The 23,294-nt window shown below is 39.5% G+C and overlaps 1 protein-coding gene across 1 annotated transcript in view; it reads left to right on the top strand.

Moving 5' to 3' along the window:
* Positions 1-23,086, top strand: part of LOC134212902 (solute carrier organic anion transporter family member 4A1) — a 312,371-nt gene extending 289,285 nt beyond the window's left edge. The window contains exons 6-8 of the mRNA XM_062691220.1: positions 18,195-18,562; positions 21,495-22,251; positions 22,313-23,086. Of these exons, the coding sequence (XP_062547204.1) occupies positions 18,195-18,562; positions 21,495-22,251; positions 22,313-22,484 (1,297 nt within the window). The 3' untranslated portion in view covers positions 22,485-23,086. The remainder of the gene's footprint in view (positions 1-18,194; positions 18,563-21,494; positions 22,252-22,312) is intronic.
* Positions 23,087-23,294: the final 208 nt, after the last annotated feature.

The following is a 23,294-nucleotide window of genomic DNA, read 5'->3' as shown; positions in this document are numbered from 1 at the left end:
GTAACAACAACTCATACTGTAGAGGAATTTAAATGCAAAGGAGCAACGTGTATCAGATATTTCGTAACGACAAAAAATTCCAATTGAATAACACATGGTGATATGCTATATTTTGAAAAGATTTGTGAGGAATAAGATTAGGAGAGCAGTTATTACAGTGACTCGATGTTTTAGGATTAATGCGCTCGTTAGTAGCTGTACAACTACCTCATAAGCTCTAAAGTATAAAATATCTTTTCTCCATTAATAATTTGAATTTAAAATTTATTCTTGGAATTATGGAAATTAAATCGTATGCGGACAACACTTCCATCAAAATTAATTTTGTTTTCACTTGGATACAATTTATGTACATTATTTTGTTTCAATTTTATGTACATATATTGTTAGATTATAGATGGTGTGTAGTGGCAGAATGTACACGATGTACTCGGTTTTGTTTGGGGTAGTTTTTGCCAAGGTTTCGGATCACCTATTACTGATGCAAGACGATCACTCGTGATGCTAAGAGGGCCTTTTGGGAACAATTGCACAGAATCAACCCGTCTGAAACGTCCGCCCAACACTAGATCTGTTTTCCTAGAAATTCAGGGTAGGCCTTAGCGTAGTTTCATGGTCGCTAGGGAAATGTTTAGTATCGGTAGTTGACCTTGAGAACTACTTTCAGAATAAAATTTCCATTGTGAAGCCAATGCTTATCAACTTCATCGTGGCCCTGACCCTGGACTTTCCCATATCAATCATTTCTTTATCACGGGAAAGCTCACGCTGACTTAGGCTGTGAACCATTCCACCGATTCGTTTAACTTTTAGTTAAAATTTGACACTTCGATGGTTATTTTCCCGTCGTGGTTAAAATTTTTCTCCGAAGCCGACCCATTTGAGTTTTGACAGATTGATAGTTATTCGGAACGAAATGGATTTGGCGCCAATTTTCTCGCGAACAAAGTAGTGCTGTCTAATGAGCAGCTCGAAGTAGCGCGAAGTTGTTCCCGTCCCGCTCGTTCTTTTTTGTCACCAAATGGGCATGAGCAGGACAGGGAGAAACTTCGAGCTACTTCGAGCTCTCATTGGACAGCACTAGTTTAACTATTGAACTGTCAAATCTAACCATGCTCCGGAGCAGGGTTATTTTTAACCACGGCGAAATAACCATCGAACTGTCAAATTTTAACTAAAAGTTAAACGAATCGGTGGAATGGTTCACAGCCTTAGCATGCCTAGAGCTCACGCGAGCTAACGGTAAATCGACAGCAACTGCATCGGCGTGCCGCCGTTTAGAATTTTTCACTCCGCTGATCTATGATTTTTCACGCAGATTAAAATTCAAAGAAGTCTGCAGTCCCGATAGATATCCCCATCTGAAGGGGGTCCCGTACACTCTAACTTTCACCTACTCAGTGACTGAGTAAAATTGTATTGCCATCTCTTTTCTTCCCACGGAAATTTTACTCAGTTTCCGTCAAAAGCAGGATTACTCATAGTTTTGAGTTGTCCTGCTTTTGACGGAAATTGAGTAAAATTTCTGTGGGATAGAAAGAGAGGGCAATACAATTTTACTCAGTCACTGAGTATGTGAAATAACCCGTCTTTAACGTAGTTGGCTACACGTTCGCCTTATAAGCGGACGATCATGGGTTCGATTCCCAGCCCCTCCACCAAGCCCTTGTCAGTCGCCTGAGGTGCAGCCCAAACGGTGGCGTTTTGGGGTGCGTGTCTTACCGACGTACCCGGATAAACGGCAACCGAACAATGCAATGAGCAATTGGATACACGATACGAACAAAATGACACAATGGACTCACGATGAGATGGACCCGGCAATGATAACAATAACGAATGTCTAAAAATAGATTCAGTGTGGATTCTGTACAGCAGAATACCACAGTAGATCACGGCACAGTAGTGGTTAAGAAACACAGAGTGCCTACCAAATAAAGAAATGAATAAAAAAAAGACCACGGCATTTTTAACTAAACTGAAAAAAAAAATGACATTTTCGGCAAAACGGCAGTTTCAGCCTAAAGGCCTGCTAGGGCAAACAACTTTGTTGGCCAAATTACGAGCTCGGCCGAATGTCTCTTTCGGCTGTGTTTTGCTTTCGGGCAAATATGTTTTCGGTCAAACTGTTTTCGACCCAACAACCGTTTCGGGCAAACGTTCAATTCCACCAAATGGAATTCGGCTGACCGTGTTATTAGGCCAAGTGGCATTCGAACAAATGGCTTTTCGCAGAATGACTTTCGACCAAACGACAGGAAGGGCAGTTTGGCCGAAAAGCGTTTAGCCGAATTAATCATTAGACCCTTCTTCTTCTTCTTCTTCTTCATCTTCTTCTTTTTCAATGACTCTACATTCCAACTGGAATTGGATATGCTTTTCAACTTGGCATTTTCTCAGCTATCAATTGAAAGCTTTTCTTCGCTCGTCATTGCATGAGTTGAGTATGTACATATCTGGTGTGGCAATTACAATGGATATTCTATGCCCAGGAAGTCGAGAATGTTTCCAACCCCGAAACAATCTAGACCAGAACTAGAATCAAACTTGCCATCTCCGGATTGACAATCCTACGCCTTTGCTCGCACGACTACTGGAGACCTCAATCCATTAGGCCCATTATTAGACCCAAAATCATTAGATCCATCTGACCGAAAATACCGTTTGCCGAAAAGGTCATTTAGTCGAAATGGCCATCTAGCTGGAAGGCTATTTGGTCATATGATCCAGTCGGCCAAATGGCCCTTTCTGTCAAACGACCATTACGACCGAACGGCATTTTCGGCCAAACGACCTGTTTTTTCGGCTTTTCCGACCGATTGTCGCTTTGGCCAAATGAAATTTTTGATCAAACCGTTCTTCATTTATGACCGTTTTGCCTAAAATTTCTTTCCGTCGAATGATTGTCGGCCAAAGGACCCTTTCCCATTTTTGAGTAATTTTCCGTAAAATTTCAAATTTTCAAAATTCAAAATTCCGAAAAACCAAACCGCTTTCCGTAAAAATTGAAAAGGTTTTGTTTTTTTTCATTGTCTTTATTAATGAGGCTTTTCAGTCTTTCTCATTTCGTGGAAATTTTGAAGAGTTTTACATACAAACAGAATAAACTTGTACGATTGAAACAACTATTTCGTTTGTTGCATTGTTTCAAAACTGATTCACTGCATTTTTTCAAACAAACTCCAAAATTTAGTACTCAAACGATAATAAACACAGAATTATCATTCAAACATGAATCTTCACTAATATCAGCTAATTGTCAACTGTCCCGTTATATCATCTTTTTGCTTCAAATCAAGATACGATTTTCAAACGATTCTTAATCGATGGCGAGTTTTTATCACTTGATGTGTGTGATAAAGCTCGGTAGTCTAATGGCTACCACTTCTGCCTTATGAGCAGGAGGTCGTGGTTTCAATTCCGGGCTCGTCTCTTTCCTACTTTGTATTTCTACCTTAGTTCTTTCTGTGTTTCACGTTCTACCAAAACGATTCCTACTGTTATATCCTTCCACACTAACAAATCCAAAACCTCCCTTGGCACCTATGAGAGGTCGTAGAGTTCTCTGCATCTTTCTTAAGTAGGTGTCCAACTAACCATCCTTCCCTTTCCTCAGCATTCGCAAGGACGTGGCCAGGACAGATCTCGACTATTGGAGAGTGCATTGCTTCCATCTAAGAGATATAGTGATTAGTCCCAAATCAATATCTGTGGTAACGGATGAAAGTGATGCTACTCTCATACAATAGTCCAGGCTTGTACCACCTACGAATTTGTGCGAAATGCTCAATGCTAATGCTAATGGTGTGTGTGTGTCATCCTCTACCCCTTACCCAGCCGAGGGTGTTGGTCAAGTAGTACTAAGAAAAATTTGATCAGATCTGATGCTTCGTAATGGTGCCCTTTTTTGTGAACACTAGTGCTGTAAAAAGGAATTACTGCTGAAGCAAGAGTGGTGTCTTCAGTTAGTGTTTGGGATGGGGATACACTACTGTAATCAATAGCTTTCATGTTATTCTGTTCATTGCGCTATTCAAATTAATTCATGAAAAAAATGTTGCTTAGGTCTTTTTGAAAAGTTAAGCGAACCTTTATTCGTAATAACTACTCAAGGAATAGAAGGTCAAGAAGAGTCATCGTTGTCAACTAGAGCTTGAACCGGATACTTGGGACTCCCACAATATCCGCGGCAATAGCAGCAAACGATGTCCTGTACGTATTTAGTTATTGGTTCAGATCAAATATGTATGAGGCATCTACAAACAAACGTAACTCTTCTTAGTAGGGAAAATATTGTCTTAATTTTACAGAAAATACTAAATAATGCCATCTATAATAAAAATTACGACATTTTTTGTCAGCTTTTTTTGACGCTAGCGTTAAAATCATGCACCTGCAAACATATTCAACAATTTCATCAGAACAAGGAATAATCAGCAATCTGTACACTAATCGAATAAAATCAAATATCAAAGAGCAATTGAGCATTGGCGTATCTTTTGGTATATTCGCGCAGCACAGATGCATTCTAAACCATACTTCAAACACGTGAACGATGTTCAGACAAGAAGTGTTAGGGGAAGATCCCCCAGCGCCGGACACCTCCCAATACCGGACACTTCTGAAAACAGCTCTTGCAGAGATCCCTGCATCACCTTATGTAATACAAAAGAAAGCTATTGAAAAGTCCATAACCTGCATGGAATATCAGATCCTCATGTTGTAAACTTTGTACAAAATTTGAAATTGAGCAAAAATGTCAAAAATTTTCATGTTCCGCCTTATTTTAGAAGGTTTGAATCAACAATATTAAAACCAATGAAATGCATTCTGATTATGTCGAGATGGTCAATATTAGTCATATTTCAAATAGCGATGATGATTTGTTAGATATATAATGTATCTATATCACCCGGGTCCGGACAGTGAGTTTTTTCATGTGATCAAATAGCCATTCTTTGCACCTGTTTTGCTAAACTTACTTCAATTCAATTGTTTCTTCTTGCTGATGTATCAGAAAGCCACAGAAATAAACAGAAACAAAAATTGAAGATGTCATTGAATTGGAGGGAATTTTGAGTAGGATGTAAGAAATAGAACTGGAGAGTCAAATAAGCTCTATTAACGCGTGTTAATATCTACAACTTGAAGCAGGTGAAAAATATTACTATTCTAAATGATGTCTTTACTTATGTAATAGGAAGTTGGTCATATTTTAACATGATGCAAAAGTGTCCGGTACTCGGGGACACTTTTTCGAACCGTGAAAATTTTCACCAAAATTTCGCATCAAAATACATCGTCCAAAAACGTGTTCAAATGAACAAATATAGTTTGTATGAATCATTAATGATCATATTTTGTGTATATACCGCCGGAAATAAGTATAAAGACAAGCTTGAACTTGAACTTTCGCTTGAACTTTCAGCTTGAACTTTCGATCTGTGAGCGAATTGTATACATCTCTATTGATTTTGACCTCCGGATCTGGAAATAATTATAAAGACACCACTTTTTTATATGGGGCCCCATACAACGGAACTGTCTTTATAATTATTTCCAACAGAAACGCGTACAAGCAGAATATATGCATAATTGTTACTATCATGGAATCAAAATTTAAGTCATTTTAGGCCTGCTTGCAAAAAATCTGCCCAATCGAATCGCTGAAAATCGAGATATTAACCTCCCAACATGGCCATTTTGTATGGAAACCGAGCTTGTCTTTATACTTATTTCCACCAGTGTATTGTGTACAAGTAAACATAACCCGTATAATTAGAGAGTTTTTCGTTAAATGGCTTATGTGTCCGGCACTGGGGGATCTCCCCCTTCACCTGTTTATTTGTGTGAAATAAATAAAAAAAATATAGGTAAAGGAAACAACTGGAACTTGCTCACCAGATTTCAAATTCATGTGTCCTTTTTAAGCTTACGCCAACAACGACAAGAAAAACGATTCTTCCACCGATTTCCAGCATACTAGGTACTACTGTTAAGGGTGTTGGCTATCTTGTGCTTCTCGCTTGGCTTCTCGTCGTTTATCGGAAATAAGGGTGCATTGTTGGATGCGTATTTCATCACAGCATTTGGAAGTAAATCTCCGAAATGATCGCGGTTGCAAATTTCCTCTCGTATAGCATCGCCCGATTCAATGGTGGCACAATAAATTAGTTTCATTTCTCCGTATCTGCCAGCTGCTGGTTAACTCCATCCGTCGTCTGGTGTATTTCTCCAGCTTCCGTCGTCAGCGGTCGACATTATTACATTGCCGAAGGATCCTTCTACTGCTTCGATGTATTTTCCAGCAAGCACTAACAATCGAATGATAAAGACAGCGTTTTGCTTGGGAATTGTAATTCATCAAGCTGACAGCGAGAAAAAAATGGGACGAAAACCTGAACGTCCGTTTTTACGCACGGCACACTACGTTTCTGGCGAGTTTTTATCACTTGATAGTTTAAAAGTAAGATCGCGGGTGAGTTTTGATAGTTGATTCAAAAGTATGTTTTGATCATCCTCCATTTTTTGAAAATTTGATTTTTCCCATCCCTGTCATGAGGAACGTTGCAGTACGGTTTCCACCAAAATTAGGAGGATTAATAGAACAGTAAATATCCTCGTTCAAGCATACGGAAGCGAAAAAGTCTAAATTTGGATCACTCTAATGGATAGGGTAAGACGGTATAATGCGCCCCACCTGGCCAAAACGCCCCCCTTTGATTTCTAGAAAACTATAACTAACTAAGGGTCAAATTCAGTTGGTACCTATAAATATTTGTAAATCCATCATCCTATGTGAATATGGGAATATTTTTGTATTACATAATGAAAATATTTGCAAAATACAAAAAGTCACAGTTTTGATGTAACTTTTAATGTTTGTTTGCTGAACATTCTGGAGCGACTCTGGCATACTGTCCGCAAAACTTGCACTGGAACACTCAGTTGGGCAACAAAATTACTTTTCTCAGTGGTTAATATGATATAAAATTGCTTCCATCTTCAAAAATGTAACGATTTTCGAAAACATGTTTCACTGGCCAAAACGCCCCAGTGTAGGCAGGACGATATGCCCTTACCAACTGGACACAAGCGCAGCGAGCCTGCAGCAGTTGCTTCCAAATTGTATGGAAAATATTGAAATGTAATTCATACCTGCTTGAATGGACCTATGTTGTTTTTTTAATGTTAAGCGCGTAAGGATTTGTAGCCTTTTTATTATGGGATTGATAAAATACTAATGAAGGGCTATTAAATGACTTTGGTTGAGGTGGGGCGTATTGCCCAGGCACTTTTTAAAATTCATTTTTTCACGACTTTTAAAAAAAGCTTTATAACGTGTTATCTGTAATATTTTTATAGGACTACTTACGGGCAATGCATTTGCGACTTCCTGGACTATCAAATAACACAAAGTTTGCATAAATTGCGTTGAAAAGTAAAAAGTTATCAAGGAGTTGCCTTAGGGGGGGCATATTATACCGTCTTACCCTAATTCGGACATATGTAGGCAGTATGCTTTCTGGATACAGGACAGACATTCAGAGCCGTAGCGTGGACTCCCAGCGCCCTTGGCGAAACCGTTATTAGGCGCCCCTTACTTTCTTGGCATGTTCAAAACAAAAAGCATGATAAGAGCTGGGATACTTTTAAAATAAATTGGTCTGGGTCCCTTCTCATTGCTCTATCCCGGGAAATGAGAAAGCGGATCCTTTGAATAAAATGGGCACTTTTACGATGAGGTTTACGACCAGAAAATAGCTTTCGATGAATTTTTCTATTAGTTCGTCAGGAAAACCTTGAACTAGCAGCCTCAGGAATCTTGAAACAAAGTCAACAGAAATGAAAAAAAGGGTAGTTGGGTAGTTGTCTGTATTTAATTCGCATGTAGATGTCGAAGCGTTCATGGTTCACAAAATTGAATAAGGGACGAGACTTCATTCGAACCATGTGCACATCTTTTCAGGATATTGTTTACGTCGTGTGGGCGTGCAAGGAACATCGTGGCCCCAGATCTGCGCTAAAGGAATATCTCCGGGTCCGAAGAAAACAACCGAAGCCTCCTAACAAACCTTGAAAGCGAGTGAAGCGCTTATTCAGCTAAAAATAGTCTTGGAAAAATCAGCTAATTCAACTTAAATTGTTAGTTGGGATTAGCAAAGTATTGGTGGGTCTTGATCTCTATTACATGTCCCTTGATAACCAATTTTTGAGTTTCTGGTGTAAGAATGTAATCATAGCCCGCCCATCCTCTTTTCTGCCATTCCCCATCACGAATATCTTCCTCTTGTTTCCCCGTTTAATGTCTGTCGTTTCCCTTTCATATGTCTTCCTCTCGGTATTGTCTCCCAAGAAAATGTTTGTTCGTTCCATTACAGAAGTGAAACATCGTCAAGAATGGCAACTATGTGAACATCCGCATCGTTATTACTTAAGCACCCTAAATTTTCTTCCTTTCCTACTGTATTATTGTATTCCATAACCAAATCGCGAGTCTTTCAGTTCCCCAAAACTAACATTAGTACATAAGAATCGTGAAAAATTGAAATTAAAACATGATTTTAGCTTCGTAACGCTTAACGGTAAATGACCCTTCCAAAAAACGAAAGTTATTTTTTTTAAAATAATTTCTGTTTCGCTTGGTGGATTTAATAAATATTTGCTTAATGAATTCCTTAAGTCTTTAAGTAAACTTTACTTGTTCTTTCACTATCATACAAGTGTCTCACGGTGTCTTTGTCCGAAGGGGCTTATTTAAAAAAAATCAGTAACTCTAAAACACCCACTACACAAAAGTAGTGGTTTTCCCCTTTCAGGTATGTGCATTTTTAAAATGTTCTATCGGGGGTCATTTTTCCATACATTGTTTGGGGGGTTAAATCGGCTATCATTTGAGAAAAATGAGAAATGAGAGCATTGAGCAATGAGCAATGAGAAAACAGAACTGTGCAATAAAAATCCTATTCGACTAAATGCTGATGTCATATTAGAAATTTGGAGACAGTACTCGTCGATAGAAAATCCTTATACACGCGATGGCATATGAGCAAGTCAAACCACCTTTCTTTTGCCAGTGGAGATATATCAGCTTCCACACTGACATTTTTCCCTCCCCTTCATACGGGAGCTTGGCAGAAGGAAGGTCGTGTGATATGTGCCATCACAAATATTGCCATCCGCTCGCTTTCAAATCGACTTTCTATAAAATCATTCTTCATGCCTGCCGTATCCTAACGGAACTATCAATTCTATACTTTCGCCTCTAATTCTATCATGAACATGTACGTCCAAGTTTGGAAGATGATATTAGCATTTCCATATCATTATCATTTGAGATTTCTATGGAGTTTGCACCAAAAATAGTGAAAAAAAAAAATAAAAATTGTTCTAGATCCCCCGATAGAACATTTTAGTTTACCCTCGATATGAAAAAGGAGAGTATATACTTTCACGTGGTGCGTGTCTCAGAGATACTGATTTTTGAAAAATGATATTTCCCCATAGAGGCACCGTGGTCTGGTATAAAGGAATCGAAAATGTCACTAGATAAAATGCGATCGTTATGGTCCGTTTTGAACCTCAAATAGTTTGCCTGCATAAAATGAGAGAATTGGTCTTAAATTCAAAAAAAACTTCCTTCCTACTCACTACTTCCAAGTATCTATTATTCGAAAACGGATTAGATTTCTTAGCCACGAACGAAAATTATACGCGGTTTTTTACAGTCTACTCTGTGTTTCGTCTTTGGCGTATTGAAGTCGTCATCTAGGGCTTCTTCTCCAGAAACTTGTTCCATACTTCTTTTCAATTGTATTTCCTGTTCAATTCAAGTGGTAACCAAACGCGTTAAAAAAACTTGATGAGATATTTCATCATTTCCCACAGTTCTGGATTTCGGCGCCCCCCTAAAGCCTGGCGCCCTTGGCGGGGGCTAACCTGGCCAACCACACGCTACGGCGCTGCAGACATTTATTTCTCACCTTTGAAAGGCCTTCAGCGTAATGTGCACAATGAGGTCCAATCACTAAATTAATGTTTAGCCGGAGCTGGAGCGACTCTGCCTGCTGTTGGACAAGAGGCTTACGAAGAACTTCATAGCTATGTTTTCGTCTACGAATATGTTTTCGGACGACATAATCTTGGTCGCTTTACGGCGGCTTTTAGAGGCCATATTTACAAAGGTTGGCACCAGCCTTGAGACCAGCTCTGCGAACCTGCCATCAAGATTGTAATACCCTTTGTTTTACCTAGGGAACGCAAAGCTCGGGTTTGGAGGATTATCGGCAGCTAACCCCAAAACTGCTGGTCTAGATCCAACGACAGTTTTAAGGCTGGATGCTCATGACCTCTTTTCGGATTCCGAGTTGCAGGGTGTTCGGACTCAGGGTGGCTTCGTTGGTGTCGGCCGGATTCCAAAAGGTGCACCGACTGCGAAGAAAACGGCTTGTATGAACTCACGTCCTGGTGCTCGTCGTAACTAACGGCCTTTATGTTGCTGAGCTGGCAGCAGTTAACTTCCCTTTGGGATTATTACCGATTAGCGCGTAGACCATTATTTCATCTTCTCGGATAGTCTTAGTTCTATTGAGGCACTCTGGTCGATGAAACCAGCTAAGCACTGATCTTGCTTAGTAATAAACATAAGAGAGTAGATGCGTGTTTTGATCGAAAGATCATTCAAGATTCCAATTCCGTTTGGGTCCAATCTCACTGCTCAATTTATGGCAATGCGAAGAGGGAACTTTAGCCCGTCAGAGTATTCTTCAAAGCTGGCAAAGGAATTGGACACAACGAACTTGGACGATCGCTATTTTCCATAATTCCTAAAGTTTCTGGATTAGCGTGGTACAGAGGTGGGGACTTAAGTCGAAGATTCATTCGCGTAATGTCAAGGCTGATGTCCAATTACTATTCACTAAACGCACTCACCAGCACCTCCCTGCTTAAAACCAACAATTGGTTTCTCATTTTTGATCTGGACCTCGGTGGATCTCGTCACCCATTCGGCTCCTCTATCATTAGACTTCAGTGGAAACAGTGGAATCAAAAACAGCAAACAGCTGCCATAAACAGACAGCAACGCGGTTTGGGGCCTTCCTTACCCGTGCGGTAAGATGCGCGGCTACAAAGCAAGACCATGCTGAAGGTGGCTGGGTTCGATTCCCGGTACGGTCTAGGAAATTTTGGGAATTTTCTTGCTTTCCCTGGGCATAAAAGTATCATCGTGTTAGCCTCATGATATACGAATGCAAAAATGGTAACTTGGCTTAGAAACTATTTAGCTAATAACTATGAAAGTGCTTAATGAACACTACACGGAAACAAATGCATACCCACAGGCATGAATAATAAATCATGAAATCATGAATCAGGTCAGTTCATGAAACCATGATTATAATTCATGATTTCAGGAACATTATTCATGGTACTAGGCAATCCTCATCAGTCGACAGTATGCATAACCGGTTATACTACGAAAACTCTATTCCCAAGAAGTAAGAACGGCGAAGAGGTAGCACGCCGGACTCTCGCTCAGTGTACTCGAGTTCAAATCCCCTGTTAAACTTTTTTTTTATTTTGTCGATCTTAACAACCAAATTGTAACGCATTGGTTGCGTTACGCGAAAATAAATCATGAAATCATGATTTATATTCATGGTGTATTTTCATAGCATAAAAACACGAAGGATTCATGGAATCATGAATTATTTTCTCATTTCTGGGAACGGATTTTTACCCGTGTAACCTGCGAGGCGGCAATGTTCCAGCGGGGGATGTAATGCCAATAAGCGAAGTACGGGTTTCAACGCTCTCGACGCATCTACCTCAATTATGAGCACATAATCGATGGCTCCCTATTAATGTTTTGGGGTGGTTCGCCGCGAGACCGAACAAACCGATCCTGATTAATAGCCAGCGCGGTTATGACACTCCATGTGGATGTCTCCAAATGTAAGCTATTTACGCCGGAGTATTGCCCTCCGCAGGGCTACGAAATAATGAGACGACATCTAGACAGAAGCGTCCAATATAGCTCTGGTCATAACTCACAAGTTCCAATACTAACGCTTTCACGGGTTTGTCGATGACAATTGGCCGCCATTTAAGGGGGAACAAAGATTGGCATCAAACCACTACATTAATTCGGATTTTTTTGTATGAGTGTTTGTGGAATGTCTCGGTGTTGCACTACCACAATCACAATTATTCGAAGGACGGAAAGAGACAGACGACAAACCGCCGGTGGTAAATCATTCAGAAAGCTCTTTTCATCGCCCAATTTCTCCTGAGCCTTAAGGGTTGAATGAGGTCTGCCTAGAATGTGGTGGGGTTTGATAGTGGGCTCTGTTGAACTTTTAAAATGCTATTTACCGCACGGAAACAAATGCATACTCATGGACATAAAAAGGCATTTTTTTTTGCTTGTCATTTAATGTGACGTTTATTTTAATCATGTTTTTGCTTCCCCAGAAACTAAAACTAATTGGTCGACCAATGCGGAAAATCTCCGATATGCGTGAACCAATGTAAAATAAATAGAAATAACTAGAAGAGTTTCTGCGCTCGATGACCCCAGTTTCATCAATAGAGTGTTTTGTATTTTGTGACGTTTTTCGAAAATTTGCTTTTCAGCTAAAAGTTTGTGAGAAGGTTTTGTATCCAATGGCCACTGACAGAAGAAAAATGGATACCTTTGGATTAAGAGGAGATAAAAAGATAGGAGCTCGCACGTCCGATGGGATAATTGACGACGTAATCTCGTGTTAGTGAATGTGGTCTGGTCGGAATGTGCAATAGGCCTCCAGGTGGTTGGTGATGTCATAGTTTCGGTAAAAAGTGGCTGCTCAATTCCCGCTTTTCCGTACTTATTTACAGTTCCAGCAATTTGGTGAGACCAATCCGATATTCTGCATTTAAAGCTTTTTATTCTAACTATATAGGGGGAAGGACAGCTTTGGCAGGTTTTGTTCTGTTGTTGGCAGGGGGTTTTTGTCGACCAAATTTTATGAAACTTGGCCAAAATATTCTTTGATATGCAAAGAATGTTTAGGCCAAATTTGAGCCTAGTCAGTCATAAAAAACCCCCCTGCCAGTGGTGGAGCGGAGCCTGCCGGGGCCGTCATTCCCCCTAGCTCTAAAATTGTTTTCTCATATATGTGGATGCCACTCATACATTTTCCTTCATATTGTTATGATAATCAACGTTTAGATAAAGTGTTGTGCTCAATATTTGTTTTGCCCCTTTCGTGTTTTGTATCTATTATAAATGTTGGTATTATATTCTTTTTTTTCATAAAGTCCAACCGTGTCGTTTTTTATGTGGTTTGTTTTCTGTTGTTTCTGGTCAGTAAATAGATTAATAAATCATTCAGTTAACAACATGGAAGGATCCACATAAAAATTTAGTATAAAACAGGTGGTATTTAAAGAGTTATAAACATTGTGGAATATAGATCAAGAAATTTATATAATACAAATGCATAAGAAGAGACCCTCGTGTATGCAAGTATTCCATATACACTGAAAATTTACATTTCGTATGGTGTTGATCATATAGCCCCGAACGAAATTTTCTACTCAGTAAAGGTAGATAACTGTTTGACAAGACGTAATTTACTTTTAGTTTGCCAATGAGAACCCATGACGATCGGGGATCATGCGTTTTGACATTCGTACCATACAATATCAAGCAGTGTTTGTGCAGTTTGTCTGGTCGAGGCTCTGTCAAATAGCACCAGGCTATTTGATTGAGTTATTGATCACAAATCGCATCGGATATCCCTCAACTTAATAGCCGACGATATCCTACAACAAATGTACTATAAATTTGTATGAAATGATTTTCTTTTTTCTTTTGCAAAGTCAGTCAAAAAGCCACTTGGTGCTATTTGACAGAACCCTGACCATATATTCCTCTAACGTAACGCACATTTATTAATCGCATTAAATAAATAATGAAAGCATCTGCGCTTTAGTCGAAATACAAATAAACAATCGCTCACTTTGAGCGATTTATTGTTTATCCTCGCAATGGATGAACAATTAAACACTTATTCAAAAAGATCAGATGCGGAAATGCCATTACTGTTATATACAAAAACATCCGTACTAACTAGTAAAATAAAAGTTGCATAGGTCACATCGCTTTCCATGGTGAATCCCGATCTATGTTTCTGATTACCCCTCCCAACTAATGAACTTCCTATTCGTGGTTATTGTGGAGATGCAGAGGTATTCTCGGTCTCTAGTAGCAACAATAACCACACACTAACATTCCCTTCCTTTCCCAGCTGACTGTAAGGACTTGGCCGGCGCCGCTATTGATTAACATTTGGGAGCTGCTGAAACGTGCACTTCGAGAATAGATGGTAAATCCCAATCACTATTCACTTGGATCGAAGTGCAATTTGCACCAGTTCTGATCAATCACGGAGTAGCAACCATTGATATGTACAGTCAGTCTAAGCTAAGCTAAGCTAAGCTAAGCTAAGCTAAGCTAAGCGATGACCCCAGTTTTATCAATATTGGATTGTTTTAAGGAAAGTTTTGCGGCAAGTAGGGTAAAACGTCCTATCGTTGTGGTATGTCCTAATATTGCGGTAGTGTTAAAATAGTCCATTCTGGATATAATAGGATTAAAAACAAATGTGGATACGCTAAAACTCATCGAATTAACGACTAGAACGACTTTTGTTTGACAAAATTCCGTTCAAAATAATGAAAAATCAACATTTTCATTAAAAATTTGAATCTTTTGAGCCTATTATTGTAGAAAGTGCAAGGTCCTATTGTTGTGGTATCGATTTCCATAAGAATTACATGCAATACCGCAACAATAGGACTGACCTTGAAAAATGTCGCAACGATAGGCAACTGCGTCCTATTATTGCGGTAGTTTGTTTTTATTGTGATAAAAATAAAACAACATAAGTTAAGCACAATTGACGTAATATTTACAAAACTATAGTTAACGAGCAACCTATTCGACTACTGCAATGTGAAAAAAGACTAACAGGTAATTTTTAAAGAATTTTTGAAATCATTTTTGTTTTGACACGGTGCTTAACCCCTCCATAATAGGTCGTTTTACCCTACTGATTAGAACTTTGACTGAATTTTGCCTATTGCCTAAGTAACAATACCTGTCCCGACAGTAGTTTTTGTTCTCCAAAGTTTGGCCAACAGTCCTCACTCAGCCCCAGTCTCAGGATTCCGAGCTCGATGCGCCAATCCACACTGGCGAATTGTGCCAGCTTAGGGGCCGTACACATATTACGTAAGCACTTATGGGGGGAGAGGGGGTCTATCAATTACTTACGCTCCATATAAATAAATTAATGCTTGACGACTGTGGGTATATAACGGAACGTGTAGTTTTCCGGCTGTAGCTGTCTTGTAACGCAGCAAAAACAAGTTTACTTCTGCATCCGACGGTTTTGGTAATTTATTTTACCTTTATTTTACCAATCCTTGAAAAAGGTAAAAAAATACCGAAACCGTCGGATGCAGAAGTAAATTTGTTTTTCTGCGTTACAAGACTGCTATAGCCGGAAAACTACACGTTCCATATAAATAAAAAATCATTTGTATGAAAACAACCCTAGTAGCACACATGTTCCATATAGGTTACTGCAACTCATATGTTCCCTGAATTAGTCACAATCAAGTTGCTGCAATCATTTTTGTCTGACTTGTGTTGCTCGGGAATTTTACATGGGGGGAGGGGGGTCGAAAAATCCAGAAAAATTGCTTACGTAATAAGTGTACGACCCCTTACCTAGCTGAGCTAACGCTAAAACATTCCATGTTCCAATTCGTGTCATGCTTTTCACCGGGATGGGGCTACCATCTTAGATATAGCTTCCACACGGGTATAAATCCGTTCCACGAAATGAGAAAATGATTCATGATTTCGTGAATCCATCGTGTTTTCATGTTGCGAAAATACACCATGAATATAACTCATGATTTATTGATTTATTTTCAAGTAACGTATCCAATGCGCTACGATTTTGTTGTTGGGACTGTAAAATTAAAAAAAAGTTCAACACAGGGCTCGAACTCGAGTCCACTGGGTGAGAGTCCGGCGTGCTAATTCTCAGTCGTTCGTGCTTCTTGTGAACGAAGTGTTCGAAGTATGTATAATTGGTTATGCATTTTGTCGACTGATGGTTTTGCACAGTACCATGAATAATATTCCTGGAATCATGAATTATAATCATTTTGCAATTTCTTGATTTTATGTTCATGACCATCTTTTAACATACCAGAACATCTTCGATACCCGTGGACCTATTCGAGATCTACATTAAGGACAGAAAACTAGAAGAGTTTCTGCGTCCGATGATACGGTTTTTTTTTAAATCAAAATCGGATTGTTTAATGCAAAGCTCTGCTGATTAGAATTTTGACTGATTTTTGCCTATCTCAACGTTTTTGTCCAACCTCTGTATATTCCGGTATTCGAGGGAACAACGCTCCCGGCATTGATTCGTTTCCTGTTTAGCGCCCATAGGCATAAGCAGCGCCCACAATAATCCAATCTTATGCGCCGAGCGATGCTGCCGAGTAGACTGGCCCAGGAAACAAAAAGTTGTGTAATTCCACGGGGCACCCCCCAGGATTGTGTCTTTGGGTGAGAAAATCAATCTCTGTAAATTTCAGCTCAATCGCTTGTTCCATAAGCTGGCGCATTTGATTTGAAGTTTGTATGGGGATTTCAGCCAAAATGTATAGGAAAATACACCTCCGTCACTCATTCGATCTGAAAATTGGTTCTGATTGCTCGATTGACCTCAGAATGGCAAAAACGGCAGTTGGTATGCTACAGAACAATTTCACAGAACATTGTATGATGATTAAATGAACTTTTATATAGGTTTTGGCTGATGCGATTCGATCAAAAAATCCAAAAATACACAAATCAGCTCCTAATAAATCTGCCGAAAACTATATAAAAGTTCATTTAATCATCATGCAATGTTCTGTGAAATTGTTCTGTAGCATACCAACTGCCGTTTTTGCAATTCTGAGGTCAATCGAGCAATCCGAACCAATTTCCAGATCGAATGAGTGACGGAGGTGTATTTTTCTATACATTTTGGCTGAAATCCCCATACAAACTTCAATTCAAATGCGCCAGCTTATGCAACAAGCGATTGAGCTGAAATTTTCAGAGATTGATTTTCTCACCCAAAGACACAATTCTGGCGGGTGCCCCGTGGAATTCGATAACATTTTTTTCTCCCCATACTAATCTGGGCCAGTCTACTGCCGAGTTACAGGACAAGCAGAATTTTCAAAGTGTACTGACATCAAGATCCACATGGGTGCTCTCAAAACAAAGATTGGCTCCAACAATACGGGCTATGAGCGTGTCATGGGACGTCATGGTCTTGGAGAAAGCACATTGCATAATATCACTCATACTTGGGTAGCTGTTCAATTTTCTTTGCCATTATGAAGCAAAATAAGAATATTTTTAGCAAATTGATTTATTCTCAACATGGCTCTGTATCGTGGTCCGTTCTTGTGTTTTCAGTGAGGTGTAGGCACTCGTATGTATCGTTTACTATCCTTTTACACTTATTTTATAGTCCACTATTTATGACGCATGATGATCCTCTATTCAACTTCTGGCCGAACAGTGTAAAGGCGCAGTTTTTTTTACGATGCCAAAGCAAAAGCGAACATTTTCAAATCAGTAATCCGTTTGTAATCCTGTATGGGAAAGTGGATTTCGATGAATGGGCTTCATTGTGGGGCGCACTCGTTTGGCCTGTGTGGTGTGCTCAATACGGTAGGTCAGCATCAACCTCCAGAGAATCCGCGGTGTGAATTGGTCAATTGTCGTTCGGACGGATTTCGGTTGCAAGCAAATACCACCAGAAGTATGATTATACAGTTTTTACGCCACTACGAAATAAAAAAGCTGTGGAATCCTCGCAATGTTCAATCCAGACTGAGCTCAACGAAACAAACAAACAACTCGCTAGGAATTCCATCAAAACAGCTTTTGTCCTCGAAGGTAGTTGGGGTCGTTGCTACTAGTGACGCAGTGATTCTGTATCCACAACCCTTAAATTGCCATTTACAAGGATTCATCCCGTCTACATACACAATGCTTGCACACCTGTTCAACTATTCCATTTATTAACTGTTCGTTCTTGCTCGTTCTTTTTTTTTTCCAGGCTGGGACTGACGCCGCACAGCAAGGTATGGGTCGGTGCCTGGTGGATAGGATTCGTTTTTATGGCTGCCTTCTGTTTGGTGCTAGCGATACCGATACTGGCCTACCCCCGTGCCCTGCCCGGGTCGGAAAAGTTGGAAAAAGTTTCCGAAGCGCACCGGGGTGACACCGACAAGCAGAAGCAGCCATTTACCAAAATCAAGGAAATCCCCAAAGCGCTGGCGGCGCTACTCAAGAATCCAACGTTCTTCTTTCTGAACCTGGCCGGCGCTTCGGAGGGGCTGGTCATATCGGGCTTTGCGGTGTTTCTGCCGAAGCTAATCGAGAACCAATTTAGTGTGACCGCCGTGTGGTCGGCGTTGCTGATGGGTGAGTAGAAAGTATAAATAAATAAATATGAGTATTTAATTTTTCTCCTTTCTTGAGGTACAGATTTCATTGAAAGTATTTTTATAGCTTGACCCTATTATAATTATGTTACTATCGGTTACTGATTTCGATAGTGCAATAGTTCAATATTCGACAGAAGATTGTGAAAAGTTTATCACTATTGAATTTCATCTAGCAGGTTCATATCAGGCAAGTAGTATAATCATAATTTGACAACAATTTGCAAAAGGATGATGTCAAATACTACAAGTGCTGGAAAAATCAAGTTTTGCAACGAGTTGTACATACTATTTTTTGCGAGAATGAAAAAAATGGTCTCTATATGATTAATCGGGAGATCCACATAAGGCTGAACAAGGAAGGGTCAAAAATTAAAAATCATACATAAGGCTGAAATAACAAAAGGCTCGAAAGGCTGAAAATCCGTAAGAAACAGATTTGAATGGAAAAAAATAACATTTGACGTAAATGGAGGCACAAAGGGAAATAAACCGAACTCTTCATGCCACTTCTAGCTTTCTTTTCTTTTTTTCCCATCTTCCATCTTCCTTCTTTGTTTACCCTTATTTATTCTTTTTTCTTTTTTCTTCTTTATTCCTACTTCCTTTTTCTTTCTTCTTTCTTCCATCTCGCTTCTTTCGTCTTCTTCTTACCTATCTTCTTCTTTTTTCCTTCTTCTTTCTTTGTTCATTCTTCTTCCCTCTTCATTTTTTATTTCTCTTTCTTTCTTGTTTTTAATTAATCTTTCTTCTTCCTTGTTTCTTCTATTGCTTCTTTGTACCTTCTCTCATCTTCCTTCCCCCTTTTTAAGCTTTATTTATGTGTTTTTTAATCTACAGATTAAGTTCATTGCCGCTCTTCTTTATTTTACCTTCTTCCTTCTTCTTTCTTCCTTCTATCTTCTTCTTCTTTCTCTTACATCTTATTTCTTTCTTCTTACTCCTTTTTCCTTCTTTCCACCTTCTTCTTTCTTCATTCCTTCATCCTTCTAACTTCTTCTCTCTTTCTTTTTCCTTCTTCCTTTTTATTTGTTCCATGTTCCTTCATAGGTCTTTCTTCTTCCCTCTTTCTTCCTGTTTTTTCTTCCTTCATCCTTTTTCTTTCTTCTTTTTTCCTTCTTCCTTGTTCGTACTTTCTTTTTTCTTTTTCCTTCTTCCATCTTCCAACTACCGTCTTCATTTTTCTTTGTTACTTCTTCCTTCTTTCTTCCGATTTCGTTTCGATTTCCGCCCCGGCAGTGGCGTAGCCAGAAAATTGCTTCCGGGGAGGGGGGGGTTTTCGGAACATTTTATTTTCGAAAAAAAAATCTTCTGGAAATTTTGTCTCTAGGGGGGGGGGGGTGGTTATGTCCAAATCCACCTCCGTGGCTACACCACTGCGCCCCGGTAAGAAGACAACTTTTCGTAAAGCGAAAAGTTCTCCACTGGGTGTTGTGTGAATGTCATGTCCGTTATCTCTGTGCGACCTCTGGTCGAAGACGGTGATTCTGTCTTTTTGTTTTTTCTTCCTAATTACTTTTTCCAACTTCTTTTCTTCCTTCTTCCATCTTACTTCTTTCTTTCTTCCCTGTTCCTCCTTCCTTTTTCTAGCTTACTTATTCTTTCCTTCAACTTTTTTCGTCCGTTTTTCTTTCTTCCTTTTTGTACCATTCTTCTTTCTTTCTAATTTCTGCCTACTTCTAACTTTTTCCTTCTTCCTTATTTCTCCTTCCCTTTTCCTTCTTCCCTGTTTTCATCCTTCTTCTTCCATATTCCTTCTTCATTTTTCCTCCTTCGTCCGTCTTTCTTCTCCATTCTTTCTTCCAGCTATTTCTATCTTCCTTTTTTCTACTTTATTCTTTTTTTTATTCCTCAATCTTATTTTTTATTTTTTTATTAGTTCTTTATGTTTTAGCCTTTTCAGATCAGCCTTATGCATATTTAGCCTTAAGTGTTTCAGTCTTCCGTAGAACACCCGATAAATCTGGATCAAAATGGTCTAGTCTGATCTACTTCTCATCATCGGTTTTGTCAACAAATCAAATGATTGCAGAAAACGATATATTTTCTTGTAATCAAGCTGCATTACACAGTTCCACAACCTATGGGCTAATTTAGCCAAATGTACTCATGTAACTGATGTTACATTGATGGTTTTCCATTATACCAGCCTAATGAGTGTTATTTTATGAATTTTATGCAACATTTTTGAGTACTATAATGGACATTAGGGCCCTCCTTAGCCGTGCGATAAGACGCGCGGCTACAAAGCAAGACCATGCTGAGGGTGGCTGGGTTCGATTCCCGGTGCCGGTCTAGGCAATTTTCGGATTGGCAATTGTCTCGACTTCTCTGGGCATAAAAGTATCATCGTGCTAGCCTCATGATATACGAATGCAAAAATGGTAACCTGGCTTAGAAACCTCGCAGTTAATAACTGTGGAAGTGCATAATGAACACTAAGCTGCGAGGCGGCTCTGTCGCAGCGTGGAGATGCAATGTCAATAAGAAGAAGAAGAAGAAGAAAAATAATGGACATTAAAGCACTCATTTCTGTAATACAATCAAAATCAGGTATGATGAATCCAAGTCTCGTCTCCTACGACTCGACCCCACCTATCAGTTTTGCAGATAAAGCTGTGCAAAGTGTAATGAACGATTCAGTAATGGGGACGCATGATCGTTTATCACTTTTCAGAACATACCATAGAGAACAACATAGTACCTAATCAATGCTTTGATTCTTGATGATGAACATTTTCGAACAAGCTCGAACGCCAATTAGTTCAATTTGATAATTAAGATTGTATCTTATTATATGGATTGTAGTGAAAGTCGATTGTATCGATAAAGAATTCTGTATTATTTTTAGAAAATTATTGTATCTACAGAAAATATCTTCTAATGAATTCTTACTCAATTTTATTTTTCAGGTATCATAACGGTCCCCGCCGGTGGAGGAGGAACCTTTCTTGGCGGATACCTTGTCAAAAAACTGAATCTGTCCTGCTCGGGAATCATTCGGTTTTGCCTGTTTGCCACCGTGTTTGCTGCCCTCTTCACCGTCTGCTTCTTCCTTTCTTGCCCGAATCTCACCTTTGCCGGTGTGACCGCTTCGTATTTTCCGCGGGACAATCTTCTCACACCGAATGCCCGCTCAACGGAATTGGTTTCTCTACCGAGAACACTCGTTAACGCATGCAACAGCAAGTGCACCTGTAGCAAAATGAACTACGAACCCATATGCGGTGCCGACGGAGTCATGTACTATTCCCCTTGCTATGCGGGATGTTCCGAAGAGACGAACCTGGAGAACGCCAAAGTGTATAAAGATTGTACGTGTATCAACGCCACATTCGGCTCCAATGAACCGTACCGAAATCACGAAGCGGTGAACACCATGTGCGAATCGGAATGCAACCACCTGTGGATTTTCGTGGTGCTGTGCTTCCTGGTGATGTTCTTCACTTTCCTGGCAACGATGCCGGCCCTCTCAGCCACGCTGCGCTGCGTTCACGATGACCAACGTTCTTTTGCATTGGGAATTCAATGGATAAAAGTGCGAATATTGGGTACCATTCCAGCGCCGATGATATTCGGGCGACTAATTGACGAAACATGCATCTTGTGGCAGGAATCGTGCGATGACCATGGGGCTTGCCTGGTGTACGATAATGCTTTCATGAGCAAGTGAGTTAATTATTGGTTATAATTCCTAACATTTTGCCTAACATTCATTTTACTTTCCTAGGTACATGTTACTACTTGCACTGATAGGAAAGGCTTGTTCTATTCTGTTCTTCTTTGGTGCTTGGTTCTACTATATCCCACCGAAGGCGATGGCGAACGGTGAAGAGGACTTCAGCAGTGACAAGAAGCAACAGGTTAACGGAGATGCTGCGCACCACGTGGAAAAATACTGAACGACAGAAATGAACCGACGTTATTTGCTCTTGCCTCCCCTCATGACCAACAGGAGGGGAGGTAATAATAAAGACTATTAGCCAAAAAGATGAAAAGATGAAAACCCAGCTCAGATACCAATCATTCCAAACATACACTAGCCATTGTAGGGAAACAACGATTTCTTGAAAGCATTTTACAATTTTATACCGAACAAACGCCAAACTATAACGAACAAGTCATTTTAGAATGTGTAAAGCATGTTAGAGCGAACAGTAAGTATTACAACAGCTAGATTTTAGGTGAGCTTTATGGAATTTTTGTTGACATTATTGTTTTTTGCTTGTAAATTTCTGCCGTGTTATTTAACATAGACTGAGAGCTCTAATTAGTTTATAATGCGTCACTCAAAAAACTTAAGACTCAATTTAGTGTGGTAATAAATGTGTTGTGTACTGTAGAAATATTTTCTTTTATTTAAGTTTTATTGGTCATAAACACATTCTGGTTTAAACAGGTATTACTAAACTATGAATCTTCATTAAAAATACTATGTATGTGTACTCATGATAATAAAATTGGAACAATAAATTCGATGTCAGTAGAGTTACCAGTGATTGTACATTATAAGACATTTTTTTCTGATGTATAGAAAGAAAGAAAATTGGGAAACCTCGTCCGGTCCAGGATGTTTTCGGGTGGGAAACATTCTTGACTCCATTGGCATAGTGTATCTATTGTACTTGCTGCGCAGGATACATACTCCAGCATTGGCGGGCATAGAAAGCAATCAGTTTATAACTGTGGAAATGGTAATAGAACAATAAGTT

The sequence above is a fragment of the Armigeres subalbatus genome, chromosome 2 (assembly GCF_024139115.2).
Source record: "Armigeres subalbatus isolate Guangzhou_Male chromosome 2, GZ_Asu_2, whole genome shotgun sequence".
In the NCBI taxonomy this organism is placed as follows: Eukaryota; Metazoa; Arthropoda; class Insecta; order Diptera; family Culicidae; genus Armigeres; species Armigeres subalbatus.
This window is presented reverse-complemented; position numbering and strand designations above follow the sequence as displayed.